This window comes from Anomaloglossus baeobatrachus, chromosome 6, assembly GCF_048569485.1.
Source record: "Anomaloglossus baeobatrachus isolate aAnoBae1 chromosome 6, aAnoBae1.hap1, whole genome shotgun sequence".
Taxonomy (NCBI): Eukaryota; Metazoa; Chordata; class Amphibia; order Anura; family Aromobatidae; genus Anomaloglossus; species Anomaloglossus baeobatrachus.
The window spans coordinates 37,078,590-37,105,850 of NC_134358.1; the positions used below are offsets into that span (position 1 = coordinate 37,078,590).

General features: G+C 43.9%; 1 protein-coding gene across 2 annotated transcripts in view; it reads left to right on the plus strand.

The window, feature by feature from the left end:
* Positions 1–27,261, plus strand: part of ADCY8 (adenylate cyclase 8) — a 430,517-nt gene that overhangs the window by 219,384 nt on the left and 183,872 nt on the right. For both annotated transcript variants that reach the window (XM_075352858.1, XM_075352859.1), the window contains exons 5-7: positions 12,051–12,178; positions 15,438–15,596; positions 18,572–18,842. In XM_075352858.1, coding sequence (XP_075208973.1) covers positions 12,051–12,178; positions 15,438–15,596; positions 18,572–18,842 — 558 coding nt within the window. The remainder of the gene's footprint in view (positions 1–12,050; positions 12,179–15,437; positions 15,597–18,571; positions 18,843–27,261) is intronic.

Consider the following 27,261-nt stretch of genomic DNA (forward strand, 5'->3'; position numbering starts at 1 on the left):
GGAAACAGGGTATCACATTAACAGTCAATAGTGGGAACTGTGATATAACTGATCTCTGCTCTGAGGACACTTTTTGGCCAGTCCTAACTCTGCCCACTCAATGGCGGGAACTGTGAGGTAACTGACCTCTGCTGATGACACTTTTTTGGCCAGTCCCGACTCTGGACCCTCAATGGCAGGAACTGTGATGTAACTGACCTCTGCTGAGGACACTTTTTGGCCAGTCCTTACACTGCACCCTCAATGGCGGGAACTGTGAGGTAACTGACCTCTGCTCAGGACACTTTTTGGCCAGTCCTAACTTTGCACCCTCAATGGCAGGAACTGTGAGGTAACTGATCTCTGCTAAGGACACTTTTTGGCCAGTCTACTCTGCACCCTCAATGGTGGGAAATGTGATATAACTGACCTCTGCTGAGGAATCTTTTTGGCTAGTCTGTGGTTGACATCAGTACTCCAGGCCCAACAGAGATCGTTGGAGCCTCAGCGATGGAGTGAGGAGCAAACTCCTTGGATGAATATGCCTTAGGATCCCAACTTACGCATTTATGATTTGGATGGAGATCTTCATTAAAGGTCCTAGATAGGACAACCCCTTTGATGACTATTTTTTTTCCGTTTCTTGCCTCGAAATGTCTAGTCTGCCCAGAACACAAAAAAGGCGAGACATAAAAGTAACAAGGAATTACATTTTGTGTTTTTCTAACGTTATTAATGAAGCTTTCCTAATTAGGATCCGTTTTAGTTAAATAAGTTTGTTTTCCGCAGAACAAATACTTCTCCTAATGGTTTTGTGCACGTTGCGTCTCCGGTAGTCAATTTACTGGTCTCATTACCGGCGTCTCCCTCCACTGCGGTCGTCACGTAGAGAGAACCACTGTTTATCTTTTCATTGCTGCACATAAATAATATATTCCTGCCGAATGGCATCATTAAGCCGATCAGTCTCCGCTGAAATGGATTCATCGCTGTATGGGACCGCACGCGTTTCTTTATTTTTTTTAATTATAAATATTACAATGTAATGATCTGTAGGAGAGACGTGTCATCTGGGAAATACAGTGTTATTAAAATGGATTCTAGAAATAAATCAAATGCCTGATTTTTTATATTTATTTATTTTTTTTTGTTTTTTGTTTTTTTTTTAACATTGTCCTGTTTTTGGTACCAGGATGCAATAAAGAAAAAACCCAAAACATACGGTCCTTACGTTTTACAGTAAGGTGAATACACTGTATAACCCTACAACTTACAACAGATTGCACTGTGTCATTAATCATTTAAAAGAAACCAGGTCAAAATGTAGGAGCAGTGTGCAAAAAAGTAAGTACACCCCATGAATCACTACCTTGGAATTGTGGCCCACTCTTGCCTACATTCATTCAGGCTTGTGGGCATTCGTTTATGCACAGATTTCCTAAGGTCCCACTACAGCATTTCTAATGGGCAGAGATGTTTATTGTGTATAGGCCGTCATAAGGTAGGAGGTGGTCGAGCCCTGAAAGGTAAAATATATGGTTATGGAGCATGCTATGTGTTATGCCTATTGCTAAATGTGTATGTTGATATGTTGTGCTGCTAGCTGAGTACGGGTTCCAGATACAGTAAAGCGGGGCTGTGGTTGGGCTGAGATAGCGGCAGTATGGAAGAGATGGCATTAAAGGGCAGTGACAGATGTGGGAAAGAGGTTGGTTGGGAGGTCTTGAGAGGGGCTAGCCTACAATAGGGTTCAAGTGTCAGAAGACATGGCCTTGGAACACTGAAATATTCTCGAGAGGTCCAGAGCCTACGACTCACCCCGGCGGGCTTAGAGAGCTATCTGGCTAGAGAGCCACCAGGGACCAGAATCAGACAAAGTTGAATGGAGTAAGGGGAAAGGAGACACAGACCCCGGAGCTTGAGGACGAGATCCAAGATAGTGGAGGGGGAAGTCAAGAGGAAGGAAGCAAAAGGAAGGCCATGTCAGCCATAACGGTGTGACGACTAAAGTGACCTTTCTGGTTAGCTGGGTGAGCTCTGGTGTTGCGTGTGATACTGACTGTCTTTGATAAGGAGCGCCAGTGGGGTGACGGACATCGGCCTAAAGAGGCCAGTAAGTGTCGTGCACATCACCTGATGTCCCATCAGCACCCAGATTCTCCCTAGGGAAGGAGTGCGGCGCCCAAGCGGCCCGGGGCCGACACCTTCCTTCAACAACACCATGCTTCGTTTTCCATGTTTCCATCCATTCTGATGTAGATTTGCTGCAGTGCATGGGATCATTATCCTGTTGCATGATCCAGTTTCGGCCAAGCTTCAGCTTTTGGATAGATGTCCTCATATTTGACTCCAGAATATCTTTGCCCAGTTGGTATACGATGTTTGTGCTGTTTATGTTTTTCACCAAACGTGGTGTAGGGAATTATGGCCGAACATCTCCACTTTGAGGTTTCTTCACATTCAACTTTGTTAACTTTAGTCATGCTGCCATATCTTTTTTCCTAGAAAGAAAAGGCTTTCTCCTGGCCACCCTTTTTAAGAAGCCATACTTGTTCTGTACTTTTCTAATTGTACTGTCATTAACTTGAATATTTAGTATGCTAAAGCCTTTAGCATCTGAGCTTTAGCTCTTGGGGTTTTTGTGCAGTTTCTCTAAGGTTTTCAGTCTGTCCATGGAGTGAATTTGCTGAGACGTCCACTGCTGGGAAGATTGTCAAATGTCTCTAATCTTTTCCACTTGTGAATAATATTACTTACTGTAAAAAGAGAAACTCCAAATTATTTGGAAATTTCCTTAGAACCTTTCTCAGATTCAAGGGAAGCACATTGGTATGAATGCTTGAGACAAGCAAACTGCCGATAATAATAATAATAATGTTTTATTTCTATAGCACCAACATATTCCGCAGCGCTTATTCTTCTCTTATACAGGTGGTCACACTTTCAGATTAACAATGAATCAAGGACATTTGATTGGCAGCAACTGGTTACTACATCCTCTTTTAACTCCTATGAAAGCAGTAAGGGTGTACTTAATTGTTTCAGCATTTTGGACTGGTTTTTATTAAATAATTAATGATGCAGTGTAATTTGTCATGTGTCGTTGTTCAGCTGAGGTTGTATTTACGTGCTAAGGATCAGATGAAAATTCAAAGAGGATGTACTTATTTTTTCTCATGACGATAGCTAGATAGATGATAGATAGATAATAGATAGATAATAGATGGATGGATAAATAGATAGATAGATAGATAGATAGATAGAAGGATAGATAATAGATAGATAGAGGGATAGATAGATAGATAGATAAATAGATAGAGGGATAGATAGATAGATAGATAGATAATAGATAGATAATAAATAGATAATAGATAGATATATAATAGATAGATAATAGATAGATAGATAGATAGATAACATATACAGTGCCTACAAGTAGTATTCAACCCCCTGCAGATTTAGCAGGTTTGATAAGATGTAAATAAGTTAGAGCCTGCAAACTTCAAACAAGAGCAGGATTTATTAACAGATGCATAAATCTTACAAACCAACAAGTTATGTTGCTCAGTTAAATTTTAATAAATTTGCAACATAAAAGTGTGGGTCAATTATTATTCAACCCCTAGGTTTAATATTTTGTGGAATAACCCTTGTTTGCAATTACAGCTAATAATCGTCTTTTATAAGACCTGATCAGGCCGACACAGGTCTCTGGAGTTATCTTGGCCCACTCCTCCATGCAGATCTTCTCCAAGTTATCTAGGTTCTTTGGGTGTCTCATGTGGACTTTAATCTTGACCTCCTTCCACAAGTTTTCAATTGGGTTAAGGTCAGGAGACTGACTAGGCCACTGCAACACCTTGATTTTTTCCCTCTTGAGCCAGGCCTTAGTTTTCTTGGCTGTGTGCTTTGGGTCGTTGTCTTGTTGGAAGATGAAATGACGACCCATCTTAAGATCCTTGATGGAGGAGCGGAGGTTCTTGGCCAAAATCTCCAGGTAGGCCGTGCTATCCATCTTCCCATGGATGCGGACCAGATGGCCAGGCCCCTTGGCTGAGAAACAGCCCCACAGCATGATGCTGCCACCACCATGCTTGACTGTAGGGATGGTATTTTTGGGGTCGTATGCAGTGCCGTCCAGTCTCCAAACGTCACGTGTGTGGTTGGCACCAAAGATCTCGATCTTGGTCTCATCAGACCAGAGAACCTTGAACCAGTCTGTCTCATAGTTCTCCAAGTGATCATGAGCAAACTGTAGACGAGCCTTGACATGACGCTTTGAAAGTAAAGGTACCTTACGGGCTCGTCTGGAACGGAGACCATTGTGGTGGAGTACGTTACTTATGGTTATTGACTGAAACCAATGTCCCCACTGCCATGAGATCTTCCCGGAGCTCCTTCCTTGTTGTCCTTGGGTTAGCCTTGACTCTTCGGACAAGCCTGGCCTCGGCACGGGAGGAAACTTTCAAAGGCTATCCAGGCCGTGGAAGGCTAACAGTAGTTCCATAAGCCTTCCACTTCCGGATGATGCTCCAACAGTGGAGACAGGTAGGCCCAACTCCTTGGAAAGGGTTTTGTACCCCTTGCCAGCCTTGTGACCCTCCACGATCTTGTCTCTGATGGCCTTGGAATGCTCCTTTGTCTTTCCCATATTGACCATGTATGAGTGCTGTTCACAAGTTTGGGGAGGGTCTTAATTAGTCAGAAAAGGCTGGAAAAAGAGATAATTAATCCAAACATGTGAAGCTCATTGTTCTTTGTGCCTGAAATACTTCTTAATACTTTAGGGGAACCAAACAGAATTCTGGTGGTTTGAGGGGTTGAATAATAAATGACCCTCTGAATAAACCTTTCTCAATTTAAAAAAAAAAAAAAAAAAGAAATACCGTAACATTCTTTTTTGCTGCATTTCACACTTCCAGGCTGATCTACAGTCCAAATGTCACAATGCCAAGTTAATTCCGAATGTGTAAACCTGCTAAATCTGCAGGGGGTTGAATACTACTTGTAGGCACTGTATATATAGAATAGCTAGATAGCTAGCTAGCTAGATAGATAGATAGATAGATAGATAGATAGATAGATAGATATGTGAATGTACCACCCTGTCTCTCAATAATTACACAGGATTATTGGGGTCCCAGTCTTCTGAACCCCATAGTGTTTTTCCCTTTTCACAGATAGTCATGTTGGTGGATGCCCAGTTGGATGTAGTGACTGCCGCTGACATTGATACTGTATATATTGCTGCTTCTTATAAATGTATATATCAATATACAGTATATGTATGTGACTGCCTGTTATTTAGTGCTCACAGTGCAAGTTGTTACTTGTTATACTGGTTCACGTTTCAGTATTCCGGTATTTCTCTATTTTTCTTGACTCCCTGCGTCTGTAAGAATTGGCCTTCCAAGGATTGTCACTGTAATCCACAATCTACACCAGTTACCTCAGAGGAAGGTAATGAAATAAGCCATTCATCTCCGATAATCTGCAGACTAGTGATAGTAACTAGTGATGAGTGAGCACTACGATGCACGGGTGCTCAGTACTGGTAACTAGTGATGAGCGGGCACTACCATGCTCGGGTGCTCCTTACTCGTAACTAGTGATGAGCGGGCACTACCATGCTCGGGTGCTCAGTACTCGTAACTATTGATGAGAGGGCACTACCATGCTCGGGTGCTCAGTACTCGTAACTAGTGATGAGCGGGCACTACCATGCTCGGTTGGTCAGTACTCATAACTAGTGATGAGCGGGCACTACCATGCTCGGGTGCTCAGTACTGGTAACTAGTGATGAGCGGGCACTACCATGCTCGGGTGCTCAGTACTCGTAACTAGTGATGAGCGGGCACTAACATGCTCGGGTGCTCAGTACTTGTAACTAGTGATGAGCGGGCACTACCATGCTCGGGTGCTCTGTACTCATAACTAGTGATGAGCGGGCACTACCATGCTCGAGTGCTCAGTACTCATAACTAGTGATGAGCGGGCACTACCATGCTCGGGTGCTCAGTACTCGTAACTAGTGATGAGCGGGCACTACCATGCTCGGGTGCTCTGTACTCGGAACCAGTGATGAGTGAACACTACCATGCTCAGGTGCTCAGTACTCGTAACTAATGATGAGTGAACACTACCATGCTCGGATGCTTGGTACTCGTAACTAATGATGAGTGAGCACTACCATGCTCGGGTGCTCAGTACTCGTACCGAGAAGTGATGAGCGGGCACTACCATGCTCAGGTACTTGGTACTCGTACCGAGAAATGATGAGCGGGCACTACCATGCTCAGGTACTTGGTACTCGTACCGAGAAGTGATGAGCGGGCACTACCATGCTCAGGTACTTGGTACTCGTACCGAGAAGTGATGAGTGAGCACTACCATGCTTGGGTGATCAGTACTTGTAATGAGAAGTGATGAGAGAGCACTACCATGCTCGGGTGCTTGGTACTCGTAACTAACAGTTGGATGCTCGGATGGACGCAACTCGACTACCTGAGTATAATGGAAATCAATGGTGGACTCGAGCATTTTTCTGGAAGGAAAAATGCTCAAGTTTCCAATTGACTTCCATTATACTTGGGTTGCTCGAGTCGAGCCCATCTGAGCTTTCATCTGCTAGTTACGAGTACCGATCTCCCGAGCATGGTAGTGCTCGCTGATCACTTCTCATTACGAGTACCGATCTCCCGAGCATGGTAGTGCTCACTCATCACTTCTCATTACGAGTACTGATCACCCGAGCATGGTAGTGCCCGCTCAGCATTGATGGTAATGGTACAGATCAACAGGCGTCAAGGACAGAAATAAGTGAATAATTCCTGATTTGACATCAAACTCATTGAGAGCCAGGTCTTTCCTACTAACTTTAGTGTGCAAACAAACATGAGTTAATGGTGATACTCCACATAGCCATTTACCAAAACGGTGGCCTATTTTGAAGCTTGTGGCCTAATCCAAAGACTCCCACAAGGCCCCCAACTATAATTCACTTATCTTTAATAGTATTGCTTCTTTCATATTGTTTCATTCTTCTTTCATATCGTTGAAATGCAACCTTATAAAACAAGCAAGATTAATCAAAACTGTATAAAAGAAAAACAGTAGTAACTATGTTGCCCATAGCAACCACTCAGAGAGAAGCTTTCATTCCACTAGAACAGTTTAAAAAATGAAAGCCGCGCTGTGATTGGTTGCTATGGGCAACAAGGACACTTCTCTTAGTCAGTTTTGATAAATTTGGGCTTTTTTTTATAACTTTTAATAAATAATCCATGTAAATTTCTAGCGGCACTATCTCCCGATTTGCAGCTTGGTGGCGGTGCTTAGCGTATAGTTCAATCCTTCCAAATAGAAAATATAAGCGCGACACTCGGCAATAATGAGAATCTTTCAACCTTAATCCAGCGTAAAACTTAGCGAGAAGGTTTACAGATACAACACGTAGGGACAAAAGCCGTGTAATACGCGCTTCTTCCTGATCCCTGCACACCGGCGCCATGTACATAGCTTTGTATGTGATCGGAGGATTAAAGGGATGGTCTATTCTAGGATCTAAAGTCGTACTTGTGGCTTCAGACAGCTGAATCGGGACCATGTACAATGCGCGTGCTGTCATGATATCCTGCTACTACCGTTGACGATCGCGGGTTACGTTGCCACATTTACCATGCCATTTACATTCTTGCGGTCACATGCTGGCTAGACTTATGAGGATTGAGAGATGTAAAGGAGTCTAGTCAACGCGAGACCGCCAACTTGTGGTAAATCGCATACATGTGGTCACATGACAGCTGACTCGTGAGAGTGTGCGCTCTGCAGCTTGCAGTCTCAAGTAGACACTGCAGACTTTACATTTTAGGCTATTTGCACATGGCATCCTTCAGACGCCGGTGCAGCCACCAAATTTTCCCAGACAAAGCTGTTCAAGTCATATTTCTTAAGAGTCTTCACCGGTCGTTGTATCATTGTTGTGGCAGCTCCGCTGTTGGCGCCTTTTTCTCTATACTTCGGAGTATAGAGAATTGGTGGCTTCCACCCAATTTGGCATCTCACTTCTTTTAACCACTTTAGGGCTTTCGAACCCTGAACCGGTTAAAAGACGTGACATAAGACGGAATATGGTGGTGTAAAAAAGTGTTTGCCACCTCCCTGATTTCTTATTTTTTGTATGTTAGTCACATTTATATATTTCAGATCACCAAACAAATTTAAATATTAGACAAAGATATCACAAGTGAGCACAAAATGCATTTTAGAAATGAAGGTCCTTATTATTAAGGGAAAAAGAAATCCAAATCTACAGGGCCTTTGTGAAAAAGTGATTGCCCCCTAAACCTAATATCTGGTTGGGCCACCTTTTAGCAGCAACAACTGCAATCAAGCTGTCATAGTTCTAATCCGTGGTTCTTTTCTCTCCAGCAGAGCAGGTGTTCTGTTTGGTATTTTGCGCCAGTGGACAGATGGTTTTGTCTCCTCGGTTCCTGCACTGGTTTTGGAAGGGGCCTCACTTCAGGCACCTCGTTCCAGGTGATTGCTTTGCTTCATTAGGAAGCAACCTCACCTGTAACGCTGTCAGTCATAGTTCCTACCTGAAGTAAGTGCTTTGGCTCCCGTTTGTGCTTTGATCTTGTCCTCCTATCCCGGACCTGTTGTTATCCCTCTTCTCCTGTGTCCCTGACTCTGATGTTTTTCCCTGGCTCCTGACCTCCAGCTTGTATCCTGACCTCGGCTCCACTTTCCCCAGTTTACCTTATGTGACTTCTTGGCTTCTAACCTCCGGCTTGTATCTTGACCTCGGTTCCGCTTCCCCCCAATGTACTTTACATGACTTCCTGGCTTCTGACCTTCAGCTTGTGCTCTGACCTCAGCTTTGCTTCATCCCTGTGTTCCATTCGTGACCTGGCTCCTGACCTCCGGTTTATTTGACTTCCCCGTCACTAGTTGCTTCTGATGAAACCTAGTGGTAGTATGTCACACAAGCGTTTGCGATAACTGGCAATGGATCTTTTACAATGTTCATGAGGAATTTTGGCCACTCATCTTCGTAGAATTGTTGTAATTCAGCCACATTAGAGGGTTTGCGAGCATGAAGCACCTTTGTAAATTCATTCCACAGCATTAGGGTCAGGACTTTGACTAGGCCACTTCAAAGTCCTAATTTTGTTTTTCTTAAGCCATTCAGAGGTGGAACTTGCAGGTGTGTTTTGGATCATTGTCCTGCTGCATAACCCAAGTGCGCTTCAGTTTGAGGTCACAAACAGATGGCCGGACATTCTCCTTCAGGATTTTTTGGTAGACAGCAGAATTCATGGTTTCATTTACCACATCGTCTTCCAGGTCCTGAACCTGCAAACCAGCCTCCGACCATCACACGACCACCACTATATTTTACTATTGGTATGATGTTCCTTTTCTGAAATGCTGTGTTACTTCTACACCAGATCTAATGGGAAATACACCTTCTAAAAAATTGAAGTTTTGTCTCGTCAGTCCGCAGAGTATTCTCCTGAAAGTCTTGGGGATCATCAAGATGTTTTCTGGCAAAACTGAGACGATCCTTTATGTTCTTTTTGCTCAGCAGTGGTTTTTGTCTTGGAACTCTGCCATGCCAGCCATTTTTGCCCAGTTTTTCTTTTGGGTGGAGTCATGACCACTAACCTTAATTGAGGCAAGTGAGGCCTTCAGTTCTTTGAATGTTGTTGTGGGGTCTTTTGTGACCTCATTGATGAGTCTGCTGCACTTTAGGGGTAATTTTGGTTGGCCAGCCACTCCTGGGAAGATTCACCACTGTTCCATGTTTTTGCCAATTGTGGATAATGGTTCTCACTGTTATTCGCTGGAGTCCCAAAGCTTTAGAACAACAAAATTAAGACTTTACAGTGGCCTAGTCAAAGTCCTTACCTTAATCCGATTGAGATGCTGTGGCATGACCTTAAAAAGGTGGTTCATGCCCGGAAACTCTCCAATCTGGCCGAATTTCAACAATTTTGCAGAGATGAATTTCTTAAGAGTGTTGCAAAAGACTCATTGCCAGTTATCGCAAACGCTTTATTGCAGTTGTTGCTGCTAAGGGTGGTCTCTCCAGTTATTAATTTTAAGAGACAATCACTTTTTCACACATGGCCCTGTACTTTGGATTTCTTTTTCCCTTAATAATATCTTTGTCTAATATTTACATTTGTTTGGTGATCTGAAACATTTAAAGGGAACCTGTCACCATATTTGGTGACTATAAGCTACGGCCACCACCAGTGGCCTCTTATATACAGCATTCTAACATCCTGTATATAAGAGCCATGGCTGCTATGTAGAACGTAAAAATCACTTTATGATACTCACCTAAACAGTCGCTGCGGTGGAGTTGGGTCATATGGGCGTCTCCGTTCTCCGGTGCTGGCGCCTCCTCTTTCGGCCATCTTTGTCATCCTTCTTCTGAAGCCGGGGTGCATAACGCATCCTACGTCATCCACTCTCGCTGACATTGAGGTCCTGATCAGGCACTCTTTGATCTCTCCTGAGGAGGGCAGATCAAAGTATTGTAGTGCGCCTGCGCAGGACCGGCTAGTGTGGATGACGTAGGACGCGTCATGCACACAGGCTTCAGAAGAAGGACGAAGATGGCCGAAAGAGGATGCGCCAGCACCGGAGGACGAAGACACCCATCTGAGCCAACTCCACCGCAGCGACCGTTTAGGTATTATAAAGTGATTTTTACGTTCTACACAGCGGCCTGTGCTCTTATATACAGTATGTTAGAATGCTGTATATAAGAGCCCACTGGTGGTGGCTGCAGCTTATAGGCCCCAAATCTGGTGACAGGTTGCCTTTAAATGTGCCATTATATCTGCCATTGGTGATATACAGTATTTTATATTGGATCTTAGCTACTGTGTTTAGGGTCTAGGAGAGTGTTTTTATTCTTTTTCATTTTATATAAACCTATAGAAAAACTACACTTGATAAACAAATTGAATCTTTATTGGAACATACCAAAACCATCATAAAAATAAAAAAAATACAAACAGATGCACAACAATAGACAATGATGGAAGGAAGCTCGGGTAAAGCTTATGATATTCAGACTGCAATGGCAAAGGATACAATAGCAGATATCAGGATGTACAAAAAAATAATAATACTAAGAATAAATAGTAATCACAATTTATGAATAAATATTGTCACAAAATGACAACCAGATGATACATAAATAAACCCTATAACAATGTTTTAAAGAAATGAAACAACCATATGCAATTATGCAGAGAAAAAAGTCACATGCTGAAAAACCTTACCAGTGGAACACCTGATGCGTTTCGCCGTGGCTTTTTCAAAGAGCATATGGAAAATAGTACTTGGAAAAAGCCTCGGCGAAATGCGGCATGCTGCACTTCCTTTTGTCATTGTCTACTGTTGTGCATCTGTGTTTTTTTTTTATTTTTATGATAGTTTTGGTATGTTCCAATAAAGATTCAATTTGTTTATCAATTCCAGTGTAGTTTTTCTGTAGGTTTATATATTTACCACTGGTGGTCCTTCTTATTGGTATTCTAGCTCATGTTTTTTTTGAGTGGTGATCGATATTGTAGGTTTTGTTCTTTTTAATTTTAACTGAACTTTGTGTTACGATGATTCAGGTAGGGTTATGGGCAGCACAGCAGCCCAATGGTTAACACTCTTAATTTGCAGCGCTGGGGTACTGGATTCAAATCCCATCAAGGATGACATCTGCAAGGAGTTTGTATATTCCTCATGTGTTTGTATGTTCTCCAGGACTTTTTTATCCTCACAATACACCATCAGTATCATGCTTTACCCCTGCCCAAACTTTTTTATATCACAGTGTAAAAAAAAAGAAAAAGTTTTTGGAAAAACTTTTTTTTGTTCCACAAAAAGGTGTTTTTATGCAAAAGAAAAATATATAATGTGAGGTCTTCATATAATATCCAGAATAAGTCCAGGAAGAATTTGTATACTCCTGTGTGTGGACCTATTGTTATTATTGATACTCGTGCCCTTATTTCTTGGCAGTGTCACTTTCTTTCTATTCTCATCTATTTTAGGAACATCACTGCCTTAGAATTAAGATCCTGGGTGATTGCTATTATTGTGTGTCTGGCCTTCCGGAGCCGCGTCAAGACCACGCACATTGCTGCGTTGAAATGGGACTCAGCATGATCAAGACTATTAGGTAATTGTTCATTTCTTTCTTGCTTTGTGCATGAGGTGATATTTGTTTTCGGAGCTCAAAATTATAGCGTTTGGAAACAAGCCTGTCTCGGAGGCCAGCAATACTCATTTCAGGTGACTTTTCGGAATAAGCTGTCATGTGCGTGTGCATAAGAAATGACACTAGATGTGGTCATTATAGGATTTGTACTCTTTATTTTCACCAGTTTTTGCCTCTGCACACTCTTTGTCTAATTTTCAGTTGTCTCTGAGCTAGTGGGTGGAGACAAGCTGCTATAATGTCTACACAGATATACACAGCACACACACAGGCATGAGGGATTCCTTAGTCTCTATGTATCTCATGTTAAGAAGTAGCAGCACAGAGGACATTATACAGTAGTATGGAGGACATTATACATCAGCATGGAGAACATTATACAGCAGCATGGAGGACATTATACAGCAGCATGGAGAACATCATACAGCAGCGTGGCGGATATTATACAGCAGCATGGAGGACATTATACAGCAGCAATGGGGATTTTATACAGCGGCATGGAGGACATTATACAGCAGCATGGAGGACATTATATATCAGCATGGAGGACATTATACAGCAGCATGGAGGACATTATACATCAGCATGGAGGATATTATACAGCAGCATGGAGGACATTATACAGCAGCATGGAGGACATTATACGGCAAAATGGAGGACAATATACAGTACCATGGAGGACAATATACAGTACCATGGAGGACAATATACAGTACCATGGAGGACATTATACAGCAGCATGGAGAACATCATACAGCAGCATGGGGGACATGATACAGCAGCATAGAGGACATGATACAGCAGCATGGAGGACATTATACAGCAGCATGGAGGACATTATACAGCAGCATGGAGGACATTAAACAGCAGCATGGATGACATTATACAGCAGCATGGAGGACATAATACAGCAGCATGCAGGACATTATACAGCAGCAGGGAGAACATTATACAGCAGCATGGAGGACATTATACAGCAGCACGGAGGACATTAAACAGAAGCATGGATGACATTAAACAGCAGCATGGAGGACATTATATAGCAGCATGGAGGACATTAAACAGCAGCATGGAGAACATTATACAGCAGCATGGAGAACATTATACAGCAGCACGGAGGACATTGTACAGCAGCACGGAGGACATTATACAGCAGCACGGAGGACATTATACAGCAGCATGGAGGACATTATACAGCAGCATGGAGGACATTATACAGCAGCATGGAGGACATTATACAGCAGCATTGAGGACATGAAACAGCAGCATGGAGGACATGAAACAGCAGTATGGAGGACATTATACAGCAGCATGGAGGACATTATACAGCAGCTTGGTGTCATAAAGTATAAGGGAATAACCAGGGACCGGGGCTCCTAGACTGGCCCTCAGGTTAGGGGGCCCTAGTTGTCCTTTATCTCAGAGGTATTTCTGATGGTGAGGATGTCTAGGCCACCTTCCTTACCCTGCTCCTGGGCAGCTCTGCTCTAATACTTTCTCTCTCCCACCACAGGGGAGGACCGGGACATGGAGTGGTTACATAGTTACATAGTTGCATAGTTACTAAGGTTGAAAAAAGACCTAGGTCCATCTAGTTCAACCTTCCTCCACCAGTTCTACAAAGTCATTTATAACCAACAATGTTGTGTGTACTGAGGAAATCATCCAGCCCTTTTTTAAAAGCTGTTATAGTGTCTGCCATTACTACCTCTTGTGGTAGTGTATTCCACAGTCTGACCGCTCTAACTGTAAAGAACCCTTTCCTATTTAGCTGTCGGAATCGCTTTTCTTCCACTCGCAGTGAGTGCCCCCTGGTCCTTAGTATTGTCTTCGGAAGAAATAAGTCATGTGCCAGTCCTTTATATTGACCACACATGTATTTATACATATAAATGAGATCTCCTCTGAGACGTCTTTTTTCTAAGCTAAACATATCTAACTTTTTCAACCTGTCATCATACGGGCGGCCTCCATTCCTTGTAGTAGTCCAGTTGCCGCCTTTGAACTGACTCTAACTTCTGAATGTCCTTTTTAAAATGTGGAGCCCAAAACTGAATGCCATATTCCAGATGTGGCCTTACAAGTGATTTATAGAGGGGTAACAATACGTTGGGATCACGGGATCTAATCTCTCTTTTTATACACCCTAGCATCTTGTTTGCTTTTGCAGCTGCTGCTTGACATTGAGCGCTGCTGCTCAGTTTATTTGTAATGAGAATACCCAAGTCCTTCTCCTGTTCTGTAGTCCCGAGTTTACTTCCATTTAATGTATACGCAGTTATAGGATTACTCCGTCCTAGGTGCATTACTTTACATTTATCAACATTAAATCTCACCCACACAAATAGACAAACAGGGAACCAAACCTCTAACTCATAGCAATTACACACAGAGATATTAGACAATAAGGAGGAAATAAAGAACAGGGAGGGAATAAACAGATGACAAGAGAATTCCTACAACACACCAAACAACGCTCAGTAGTTCACCAGCAACTGTATCACAATAGCACTTGGATCGGTATTTCTTACTGTAAAGCTATAATCAGCACAGGAAGTCAGTTTCCACCATCTTAAAAAGGCGGGGAGAAGCCGTGATAGGTTTCTCATAACATGTGATCCTACAGTTAACCAGCAGGCCAGGAGAAATTAAACCCTGCCAGCCCAATCTCTAATGAGCCACAGCTGTTCGACACCCAGGCCTCGTTGTGCAACTCAGAAGATCTGGTGGAGAGTGGTATGACACCTATTTGGAGTATCTCTATGATCTCATTACACTAGGCAGAAGAATAAGCCAAATAGGGTCCCACATTAAGTATTTCTGGGTGAATAAGCCCCAGTGGCTGATAGCTTCCACCTATAGTTTTTACAAAGGTGTCACGATCAATCCTCCAATTTCTTGGGAAAAAATAGGGTCTTGCCTTTATTCCTTGATGTCTCTAAATCATCTGCCTCATGAAGGGATCCTCCATCCCTACCACCTAGACATCTAATTCTTGGAACCATGAATACACGGGGAGTGGGCTCTTTTCTAAAAGTTTCGGTTTGCTTGATTATAACCAGTAGCTGAATCCAATTTTCAAGACTTGTTTATATTGTTGATCATTTTATGCTTTTATTTTGTTTTTGGTTTTTTTTGTTCATTTATTTATGCTTTTATTTTACTTTGTTTTTTGTTAATTAATTATGGGTTTTTTTCCTATATATTTCTTGGATTACAGATACGTCCGATCGAGAACGAAACACGACATTGACATGAGGATTGGGATCCACTCCGGTTCAGTCTTATGTGGAGTGCTGGGGCTTAGAAAATGGCAATTTGACGTGTGGTCCTGGGATGTGGATATTGCAAATAAATTGGAATCGGGCGGAATACCAGGGTAAGAAACGAATCGTCAAAACTTCTATGGGAGTTATCTAATTGGTCAAGCAAAATGGAAGCACTGGACCATCCCGATTTCAAAAGAGGTGGTATATAAACCATCATTGGGTGTACAGGGAGGTAGCGTTAGATTATTTTTTATTAAAGGGAACCTGTCACCAGATTAGGGGCCTATAAGCTGCGGCCACCACCAGTGGGCTCTTATATACAGCGTTCTAACATGCTGTTTATAAGAGCCCAGGCCGCTTTGTAGAACATAAAAATCACTTTATAATACTCACCTAAGGGGCGGTGCCATGCAGACTGGTTAGATGGGTGTTTCCGTACTCCAGTACCGGCGCCTCCTCTTTCAGCCATCTTTGTCCTCCTTTTTTTGAAGCCTGGGTGCATGACGCATCCTACGTCAGCCACACTGGCCGGCATTGAGGATACAATACTTTGATCTGCCCTGCTCAGGGCAGATCAAAGTGCGGCTACGCGGGACCTCAATGCCGGACAGTGTGAATGATATAGTACGCCTCATGCATCCAGGCTTCAGAAGAAGGAGGACAAAGATGGCCAAAGAGGAGGCGCTGGACCCTGAGAATGGAGACGCCCATCCGACCATTCTGCACCAAACCGACCCCTTAGGTGAGTATTATAAAGTGATTTTTACGTTCTAAACAGTGGCCTGGGCTCTTATATACAGTATGTTAGAATGCTGTATACTGTATAAGAGCCCACTGGTGGTGGCCACAGGTTATAGGCCCCAAATCTGGTGATAGGTTCCCTTTAATATCCACCAGAGCTTTGGATCATAATTTTCACCAGTGTTTGATCACTGTGGATCCCGGTGAAAAACACTTTTGGTAATGAAGGACTCTCCTGTGTGATGTCATTAGATGACCACTTTTGGCAATAAAGAAACATGATTTTTGCGAAACTCTGTTGGGATATATTTATGCTATTTGTGTCTGTGTGGTCACCCAAAGGTTGTGAAGTGAATTGCTGCCTATTAAGGGTTTTTCTTTCTCATCACGATAATGGATTAAACGTGTCCATATGAATTTTAAGTCCTTAAAGGGAACCAATCACCAGTTTTTTTACTTATAAACTAGAGGCTGTGCCATAATGGCGCTAAGATGATTAAAATTATACCTTTAAATGTGAAATCTGAGGCTTGATTTCAGGATAATCTTTGGTCATACCTTCAGAAATGATGTAATTTGTGCACAGGGTCGAGACTTTATGGGTCGGATCCTCTGAGATGGTTCCTTCTCCTGCCTTGCTAGGTACGGGTAAGTACCAAGTGCACGGCAAAAGGGAAGGGTAACCCTCTGTATGGGGAAAGGGAAGATGGTGACCCCTGACCAAACCTACTGCTTGTCTCTGGGGTCTCTCACCACCTTACATAGGTTCCGCAGCTATTCGCCTAGCCGGATACCTGACCCAAGGTATACGTACTGCTGGTCCTTGGGGTCCCTCACCACCCTAGATAGGTTCAGCACGTGTGCGCCGAGCCGGACACCTAATCCTAGGTATCCCTTGTGCTTGGCCCTAAATAGGGAACGGATGAGATGAGCTCTTCGTCAACCCCACTAAACACTATAGAAGACACAAGGAGAACACACGGGGAAAAACATGAACTACTTAGATGACTCAGGTAGAAGTTCAGCAGAGTTTTCAGCAACGGTACCTCAGAGGAGTACAAGCCACCTGCTTGCAACCAGAGCTTGAAGGAACTGAAAAATATCACCAGCACCAGTCCCAGGAAGAAAGGGTATTTAAGCACCAAGATAATGCTGATGATCAGCAGCTGGGACGATGGTGATCCCCTGCTGAGTCTAAAAGGGGGAGAAATTAATGCAGCAGGAAAGCTACCTATACCAATGAATACTGACAGCAGGAACAATGGAAAGTCAGGGAGCATTCTGTGCAGCCAAGCGCTGTGACCTTCTATGGCCAGAAATCATATGACTGTCTGACACTCGTGACACACCCATTACACTTGCCTTCTGTTCTTCATTCGAATTTCACGCCGCAGCTGCCATTGCCAGTGTTGGTAGTGCATACGCATCGCTATTGTAATAAAATGGCACCACAGTCAGTGTATGCACGTACCACAATTTCCTGTGCCATTGTATTGAAGACACTGAGGAGAAGAATATTAGTGGTGGCAGCGTATGCGCAGACTGAATTTTTTTTTTTCATCAGCGCATGCGCCAACACCACTTATAGTCATCTCTACAGTGTTCTGGAGATAGAGGTACACGCATGCACCATTTTATTGAACGGTTCGCCACAATAGCATTGCGCATGCGCTGCCAACAGCGGTAATGGCATCTGCGGCACTAAATTGAAATAAAAAAATGAAGCAAGGCAAGAGGAGGAATTGTTACAGAGGACCCGACCCACAAAATACCACCCCGATGCTCAAGCTTGTGCATCGATGATGTCATTTCTGAAGGTTTGAACAAAGATTATTCTGCAATCAAGCCTCAGATTTCTCACTAATGGTATCATTTTAATCCACATCCTAGCGCCATTATGGCACTGCCTCTAGTTTATAGGGCAAAAACCTGGTGGTTGGTTCCCTCTAAAGGGCTTGTCCAGTGATGACAAGTTATCTTCTTCTACAGGATAGGTGATAATGTAAATATTGGTGCAGAGTAGACCACTGGGGTCTGCACCAATCGGCAGAACGGAACAAGTTTAGCCCCGAGGTTTAAGCAGAGCGGAGTTGCACGTACTCAACCACCGCTCCATTGATTCCTTACGGGAATACATGGCTTTTTCCAGCAGCCCTTTAGGGAATGATTTTTCCGTCAGCCTCTTTTTAAAGAGCCCTGTTCTTCCGATCCTATGGAAAAGCGATAATTTGTTTTCATTGGACAACCCCTGTAACAAAAATTGTCAAAAATTCATATTAAACACCTCTGTGAGTTCACAATTTTTCCAAATAAACCTAACATCGCTTTTATTTGCTCCTTAAAGGAGAATTCATATATCAAAAGCTTCTCTTGACTGCCTTAATGGGGATTACAATGTAGAAGAAGGCCACGGCAAGGAAAGAAATGAGTTTTTGAGGAAACACAATATCGAGACCTACCTGATAAAACAACCTGACGAGAACCTCCTGACGCTCCCGGAAGACATAGTGAAAGAAGCCGTGAGCCCGACAGACAGGAGAAACAGCGGCGCAACTTTTACGGAGGGTTCCTGGAGCCCAGAACTTCCATTCGATAACATCGTGGGCAAGCAGAATGTAAGTCAAACTTTATGTAATGTCACCAAGTATAAGGCATGCTTGACCGGACCTCAGTAATATAAGCCTCAGAGGGAACGCATCCATCTTTAACCTTTTCTCTAACATGAAACATCAAATGATTATGCAACCGCTCTTCAGGGCAGAATTAACCTACCGAATGTATCATTAGAAGGAAATGCCAAACCATAGCCATCAAAATGAAGTCTCCTTAGAAGGGATGAGATAAAAATGTTACGGGACGGTAGACCGAACCCACTGAATGTAGGAATTACCACCTCGTATTGTGTGGAAATTGTCTTCATGTCGCTTCCCAACCCGCTCCTCACTTAAGGCAGGTGGATATGCAAAGTGCATGCAATGGTGCATGAACTAAAAGAGCCATATTCTAGATTAACGCTGTAGGAAAGTCAACCTCATTACGCAACCATTAGCATATTCATGAAAATCGTGTACGAAAACAGATAAAGCCGTGTTCTCAAAGAACCCATGGGGAGTAGCCGTAGGGGTAGAATTTGATGGGACGTTGTTTTCTATGAAGACGCTCCATAGAATGGATGAAGCATCCTTTCTACTTATGGGGAAGAATTATCATCTCTTCTACTTAGAGGAAGGTCCCTTGATCCAATTGTCATATTCTTGGCCTTCGATACAGAAGCTTAGACTATGATTTGTGCTTTCTAATATGAACCACGACGATGTGATGTTTGGTAGATAAAGGAGATAGCTTCACCCGATCCATACTGTTATTACAAGAGGTTAAGAAAGTTATTACGAGATATTATTGTCTATAATGTCTCTAAATCTAAAAATATGACAAAAATACATCATATGTAAAGGGTTTTTGGGGGGAAATTTATTATTAAAGGGTTTGTCCCCCACTTGGACAACCCCGTTTGGTTCCATGTTTCTCTTAGGTAAAATAGTAAAGCCTATACTCGCCTCCGGTATCGGCGCCATTCTAGAGGTTTCGGGGCTCACATGGGGTTTTGACATCACACAAGCCCCGCATCCAATCAGCCCCAGTTTCCTTCTCCCCCGCCTTCAGACCAAACGAACAATCAACAGGAAGTGAGTTCAGCCTCTGATTAATTTATTTGGTCTGAAGGCAGTTAGCAGGAAACTGTCGCTGATTGGCTGTGGTGCTCGCGTGATGTGACAACCCCTCGTGAGCCCCAGCCCCTCTGAAACGGCGCCAGTACAGGAGGTCAGTAGAAGCTTTATTATTTTACGTGAGGGAAGCATGTGGAATCAGAAGGAGTTGTCCTAGTAGTGGACAACCCCATTACAAGCTTACTATTTTTTTTCTGGGAATTTAATATTAAAGGGTTTGTTCACTACTTGGACAACCCCTTTTGATTCCATGTTTACCCTAGGTAAAATAGTCATGCCTATACTCCCCTCCCGTACCAGTGCCATTCCTGCGGTACTGCGACTCGCGGTGACGGGGTTCACGTGAAGTTGTCACATTACGCAAGCCCCATGTCCAATCAGCTCAACTTCCGCCTTCGGACAGGAAGTGAGCACAGCCACTGCATTCACTTCCTGTTCAGTAACTCGTTTGGTCCGAAGGCAGGGAGAAGGAAACTGGCGCTGATTGGACGAGGGGCTCCGTGACGTCACAACCCCACTTGAGCCCCGTCACCTCTAGAACGGAGCTGGTACGGGAGGTGAGTATAAGCTTTATTATTTTACCTGAGGGACACATCTGGAATCAGAAAGGGTTGTCCTAGTCTAGTAGTAGACAAACCCTTTAAGATCTTTCAGTACCATTCATGATCGCCAAGGAATGTACAGAGCTGTGCCACTTTGATCAGGTGATTTTTTTGAGGTGACAAAAGTCAGACCCGCCCACGGATCCCACAATTTGACATCCAAATCATGAATACCATTAAATTGCTTATGTTTTACACTAGCCTAAATAAGTATATTCCTCATTCATCCATTACAGTAAAACTGTCATCAATTCTGACAATTAAAGGAAAAAATCAAGTTTCAGATCTTCCACTGCTCATAATCCTATTTACTCTTACACGCCCTCTTATCCTCATCTAGTATCATTTTTCGTGTCTTCTCATATGACATTGATTCTTCTGCGGTGTCTGCTCCACATTCTGTATAATAACATTTACTCCTTCAATATCTTCTTATATACAGTATCTGCATCTTCTTCAGTTTGTTTTTCTCTTTATTCATATTCTGTATCTTCTCATCTCATATCTGCTTCATCTTCTATATTTTCTAAATCTGCTTTTTGTTCTCCTTTATGTCCTCATTTAATTGTGTCTTGTCTTTCTGTATCTTCTCATGTAATATCTGCTTCTTCTACATCTTCTCATATATCTCATATATCTTCTTCTCTATGTTCTTCTACAGTATGCTCTCCTCGTCTATTCTTCTACTGTATCTTCTCATACAGTAGGTACGAAAAGTATTCAGACCCCTTTAAATTTTTCACTCCTTGTTTCATTGCAGCCATTTGGTAAATTCAAAAAAAGTTCTTTTTTTTCTCATTAATGTACACTCTGCGCCCCATTCCCCATCTTGATAGAAAAAAACAGAAATGTAGAAATTTTTGCAAATTTAATAAACAAGAAAAACTGAAATATCACATGGTCATAAGTATTCAGCCCCTTTGTTCGGTATTGAGTGCACCCTTCTTCTTGGGAATGATGCAACATGTTTTTCACCTCTGGATTTGGGGATCCTCTGCCATTCTTCCTTGCAGATCCTCCCCGGTTCCGTCAGGTTGGATGGTGAACGTTGGTGGACGCCATTTTCGGGTCTCTCCAGAGATGCTCAATTGGGTTTAGGTCAGGGCTCTGGCTGGGCCAGTCAAGATTGGTCACAGAGTTGTTCTGAAGCCACTCCTTTGTTATTTTTATCTGTGTGCTTAGGGTCATTGTCTTGTTGGAAGGTGAACCTTCGGCCAAGTCTGAGGTCCAGAGCACTCTGGAAGAGGTTTTCTCCCAGGATATCTCTGTACTTGTCCGCATTCATCTTTGCTTCAATTGCAACCAGTCGTCCTGTCCCTGCAGCTGAACAACACCCCCATAGCATGATGCTGCCACCACCATGTCTCACTGTGGGGATTGTATTGGGCAGGTGATGCGCAGTGCCTGGTTTTATCCACACATACCACTTAGAATTATCACCAAAAAGTTCTATCTTCATCTCATCAGGCCAGAGAATCTTATTTCTCATAGTCTGGGAGTCCTTCATGTGTTTTTCTGCAAACTCTATGCGGGCTTTCATATGTCTTGCACTGAGGAGAGTCTTATGTCGGGCCACTCTGCTATATGGGTCCGACTGGTGGAGGGCTGCAGTGGTAGTTGACTTTGTGGAACTCTCTCACATCTTCCTACTGCATCTCTGGAGCTCAGGCACAGTGATCTTGGGGTTCTTCTTTACCTCTCTCACCAAGGCTCTTCTCCCACAATTGCTTAGTTTTTTTGGACGGCCAGGTCTAGGAATAGTTCTTGTGGTCCCAAACTTCTTTCATTTAAGGATTATGGAGGCCACTGTGCTCTTAGAAACCTTGACTACTGTAGAAATTGTTTTGTAACCTCGGCCACATCTGTGCCTTGCCACAATTCTGTCTCTGAGCTCCTTGGGCAGTTCCTTTGACCTCATGATTCTCATTTGGTCTGACATGCAGTGTGAGCTGTGAGGTCTTATATAGACAGGTGTGCGCCTTTCCAAATCATGTCCTATCAGTTTAATTACACACAGCTGGACTCCAATGAAGGAGTAGAACCATCTCAAGGAGGATCACAAGGAAATGGACAGCATGTGACCTACATATGTGTGTCTGAGCAAAGGGGCTGAATACTTATGACCATGTGATATTTCAGTTTTTCTTGTTTAATAAATTTGCAAAAATGTCCACATTTGTTTTTTTCTGTCAAGATGGGGGATGGGGGTCAGAGTGCACATTAATGAGAAAAAAATGAACTTTTTGAATTTACTAAATGGCTGCAATGAAACAAAGAGTGAAAAATTTAAAGGGGTCTGAATATTTTCCGTTTCCATTGTATGTCTGTTTCTTCTGCATCTGCAGATGTGTCTTTATAGAGAGCGGAGGGAAGCTACTGATTTCAACTGTATAATATCTGCTTCGTCTGTATGTTTTCCTCATGATATTAGGTTCTTCTTTATCCTCTCATATCTTTGCTTCTTCTGTATCTCCTCCTCATATAATATCTGATTCTTTTGTAGCTCCTCCTCATCTACAGTGTCTTGCGAAAGTATTTGGTCCCCTTGAATGTTTCAACCTTTTCCCACATTTCAGGCTTTAAACAGATAAAAATGTTAATGTTCTGGTGAAGAATCAACAAGTGGACACAATTGTGAAGGTGAACGATATTTATTTATTTATTTTATTTAAACTTTTGTAAAAAATAAATAACTGAAAATTGGGGCGTGCAATATTATTCATCCCCTTTACTTTCAGTGCAGCAAACTCACTCCAGAAGTTCATTGAGGATCTGTGGATGATCCAATGTTGTCCTAAATGACTGATGATGATAAATATAAGCCCCTGTGTGTAATCAAGTCTCCGTATAAATGCCCCTGCTCTGTGATAGTCTCAGGGTTCTGTGTAAAGCACAGAGAGCATCATGAAGACCAAGGAACACAACAGGCAGGTCCGTGATACTTTTGTGGAGACGTTTAAAACCGGATTTGGTTACAAAAAGATTTCAAAAACTTTAAACATCCCAAGAAGCACTGTGCAAGCGATCATATTGAAATGGAAGGAGTATCATACCACTGCAAATCTACCAAGACCCGGCTGTCCATCCAAACTGTCATCTCAAACAAGGAGAAGACTGATCAGAGATGCAGCCAAGAGGCCCATGATCACTCTGGATGAACTGCAGAGATCTACAGCTGCGGTGGGTGCGTCTGTCCATAGGACAACAATCCGTCGTACACTGCACAAATCTGGCCTTTATGGAAGAGTGGCAAGAAGAAAGCCATTTCTCAAAGATATCCATAAAAAATGTTGTTTAAAGTTTGCAACAAGCCACCTGGGAGACACCAAACATGTGGAAGAAGGTGATCTGGTCAGATGAAACCAAAATCAAACTATTTGGGCACAATGCCAAACGATATTTTTGGTGTAAAAGCAACACAGCTCATCACACTGAACACACCATCCCCACTGTCAAACATGGTGGTGGCAGCATCATGGTTTGGGCCTGCTTTTCTTCAGCAGGGACAGGGAAGATGGTTAAAATTGATGGGAAGATGGATGGAGCCAAATACAGGACCATTCTTGAAGAAAACCTGTTGGAGTCTGCAAAATACCTGAGACTGGGACGGAGATTTGTCTTCCAACAAGACAATGATCCAAAACATAAAGCAAAATCTACAACGGAATGGTTCACAAATAAACGTATCCAGGTGCTAGAATGGCTAAGTCACAGTCCAGACCTGAACCCAATCGAGAATCTGTGGAAAGAGCTGAAAACTGCTGTTCACAAATGCCTCCATCCAACCTCACTCAGCTCCAGCTGTTTACAAAGGAAGAATGGGCGAGAATTTCAGCCTCTCGATGTGCAAAACTGATAGACACATACCCCAAGTGACTGCAGCTGTAATCACAGCAAAAGGGGGCGCTACAAAGTATTAACTTACAGGGGATGAATAATATTGCACACCCCAATTTTCAGTTATTTATTGTTTTATAAAAGTTTAAAATAATCAATAAATTTCATTCATCTTCACAATTGTGTCCACTTGCTGTTGATTCTTCACCAGAACATTAACATTTTATATTTATGTTTGAAGCCTGAAATGTGGGAAAAGGTTGAAAAATTCAAGGAGGCTGAATACTTTCGCAAGGTACTGTATCTGCTTTTTCAGTATCTTGTAATCATATATCTGCTTCTTCTGTATCTTCTCATGTAATATCTGCTTCTTTTGTAGCTTTGCCTTATATATTTCCTTCTTCTGTATCTTCATATACTATCGGCTTCTACTGTATCTTCTTCTCACATAATAAATATCTGCTTCTACTGTATCTTTTCCTCATATAATACCTGTTTCTAAATTATCGCCTCCTCATATATCTTCTTCTTCTGTATCTTCTCGTATAATATCTGCTTCTTCTGTATCTCCTCATATTTCTGCTTCTTTTGTATCTCGTCAAATAATATCTGCTTCTTTTGTATCTTCTCTTTCTATATCTGGTTCTTCTGTATCTTCTCGTATAATATTTGCTTCTTCTGTATCTTCATATTTGTGAGGGCCAGGGAGGACTGGTAGGCCCAGGAGGTGGATCCACTGGACCATGCACCCCACCTGGAGGGCAGGGTACACGGTAGCTGGAGCACTAACGTGGCAGGAACGGGTGCAGGTATCAGGAAGCAAAGACAGGACCAGGTCACGAAGGTCACAGCGTACTTTAAGGCAGTAATAGGAAACAGGAACAAAGACCTGAGCACCTAGCTCACAAGACAAGGCATAGAAACACAAGCGATGATCAGGCCCCGCCCACATGGAGAGGCCAGTCTTATATACCCAGCACAGCCTCAGGTCATTTCCTGTTGCAGCAGTGCTGGGGCTATAAGACCAGGTGAGTGGGCGCGGCCCGGTCCTATACAGAACATTAGTCAGAATCAGACTCCTGAGACCAGGAACAGGACTCTGGGGAGCATGAGCGGGGATGGCAGGCGTGACCGGTGGACGCATGGACTGGATCAGTGGGTAAGGAGTGGTGCTGGGACACGGGGAGCGTGACAGTACCCCCCCCCTTGAAGCCCCCCTCTCCTCGGCCGAGACATGAAGGCGCACCGAAGAGAGGCAGCAACGTACTTCCGGGACAACCAGGACCGGGCCTCAGGACCGCAAGCCACCCAATCGACCAGGAAGGACTGCTTACCCCAGACCGTGTTCATGGCCACTATGTCCCGTATCCCATGCCCCCATGAACCCATGTCAGCGGCAAGGGAGGCAACGGAAAGGGAAGGACAGTCAGAAGCAGGACTGGAATCTTGGACGACCGGATCGGGTGTCTCGGACTGGGTATCAGACAATGTCTCATCCTGGGCAGCCGGTGGAGTCAAAGTCTCATCTCCAGAAGATGGTGGAATCAAGGTCTCAGAGACTGGGGATGATGGAACGACACTGGATAGTGTCGTCTCTTCTTCAGGATCCTGCAGCTTGACTGAGTCAAGTGCCAGGGGCTGAGGAACAGGCTGCAAGCAGGTTTCGTGGCACAAGGGACTCCAGCGGGTAATCGCACCAGAGCGCCAACTAATAACAGGGTCATGGAGTTTCAGCCAGGGCAGGCCCAACAGGAGCTCAGGAGCCATCCTCGGGATCACATAGAAGGCGATGGTCTCTGTATGCGAAGTGCCAACCTGGAGGCTCACGGGCTCGGTGGTAAACCGGACAGGTTCGTAGAGCGGTTTGCCGTCCACTGAGGCGAACCAGAGAGGCTTCTTCAGCGGGGTGACAGGGACCTGGTATTTGTCTACCGTGGCCTGGTGGATAAAGTTGCCTGCCGCCCCAGAATCGATGTGGGCCTCAGCTGAAAACCGGGTCCCCTCTGTCGTCACCCGTACAGTCTGTGTAACTGGAACCAAAGGGATTTCGGTGGCAAGGGTGGCGGTTCCCACCATCCCTTGGACTTGGGGTCTACCTGGTTTCTCCGGGCAAGAACGGAGCATATGTGAACCGTCTCCACAATAGAAGCACAGGCCCCGGGCGAGCCGTTCTGCACGGCGTTGCTTGGCTTGGGTCAGACGGTCCACTTGCATGGGTTCTGGTGACGATTCGCGGAAAGGCAGGGACGAGGGTGCGGTAGGTCTCTGCGGGGGCAAGGCGTGGCAAGGTGGTCGCTTTTCCCGGACTACCTCCTGGGCACGCTCCTGAAAACGGAGGTCAATCCGAGTGGCCAGGGAAATCAAAGCATCCAAGGTGCGGGGAACGTCCCGGCCGGCGAGTTCGTCTTTGATGCGTCCAGAGAGACCCTCCCAAAAGGCCGCCATTAAGGCCTCATTGTTCCAGCCCAGCTCCGAAGCGAGCGTGCGGAACTGTATGGCATACTGGCCGACTGTTTGGGTCCCTTGGCGTAGCCGGAGAGCGTAGAGGTCACTGCGGTAGTTCGTCCGGGTTCGTCGAAGGTGCCCCTGAAGGCTTGCAGGAACTCCTGGATGTCGGTGATCATCGGGTCCTCATTTTCCCACAGGGGGTTAATCCAGGCCAGGGCTTCGCCTTCCAGGTGTGACATCAGGAACGCCACCTTGGCCTGGTCTGAGGCAAACAAGTGCGGGAGCAACTGGAAGTGCAGGGAGCACTGGTTCAGGAAACCACGGCAGGACTTGGGATCCCCTGCATAGCGAGGCGGAGCAGCGAGGCGAAGTTGCGAGGCTGTGGAGGAACCTGGTTCAGACCTGGAGACTGGTTGCTG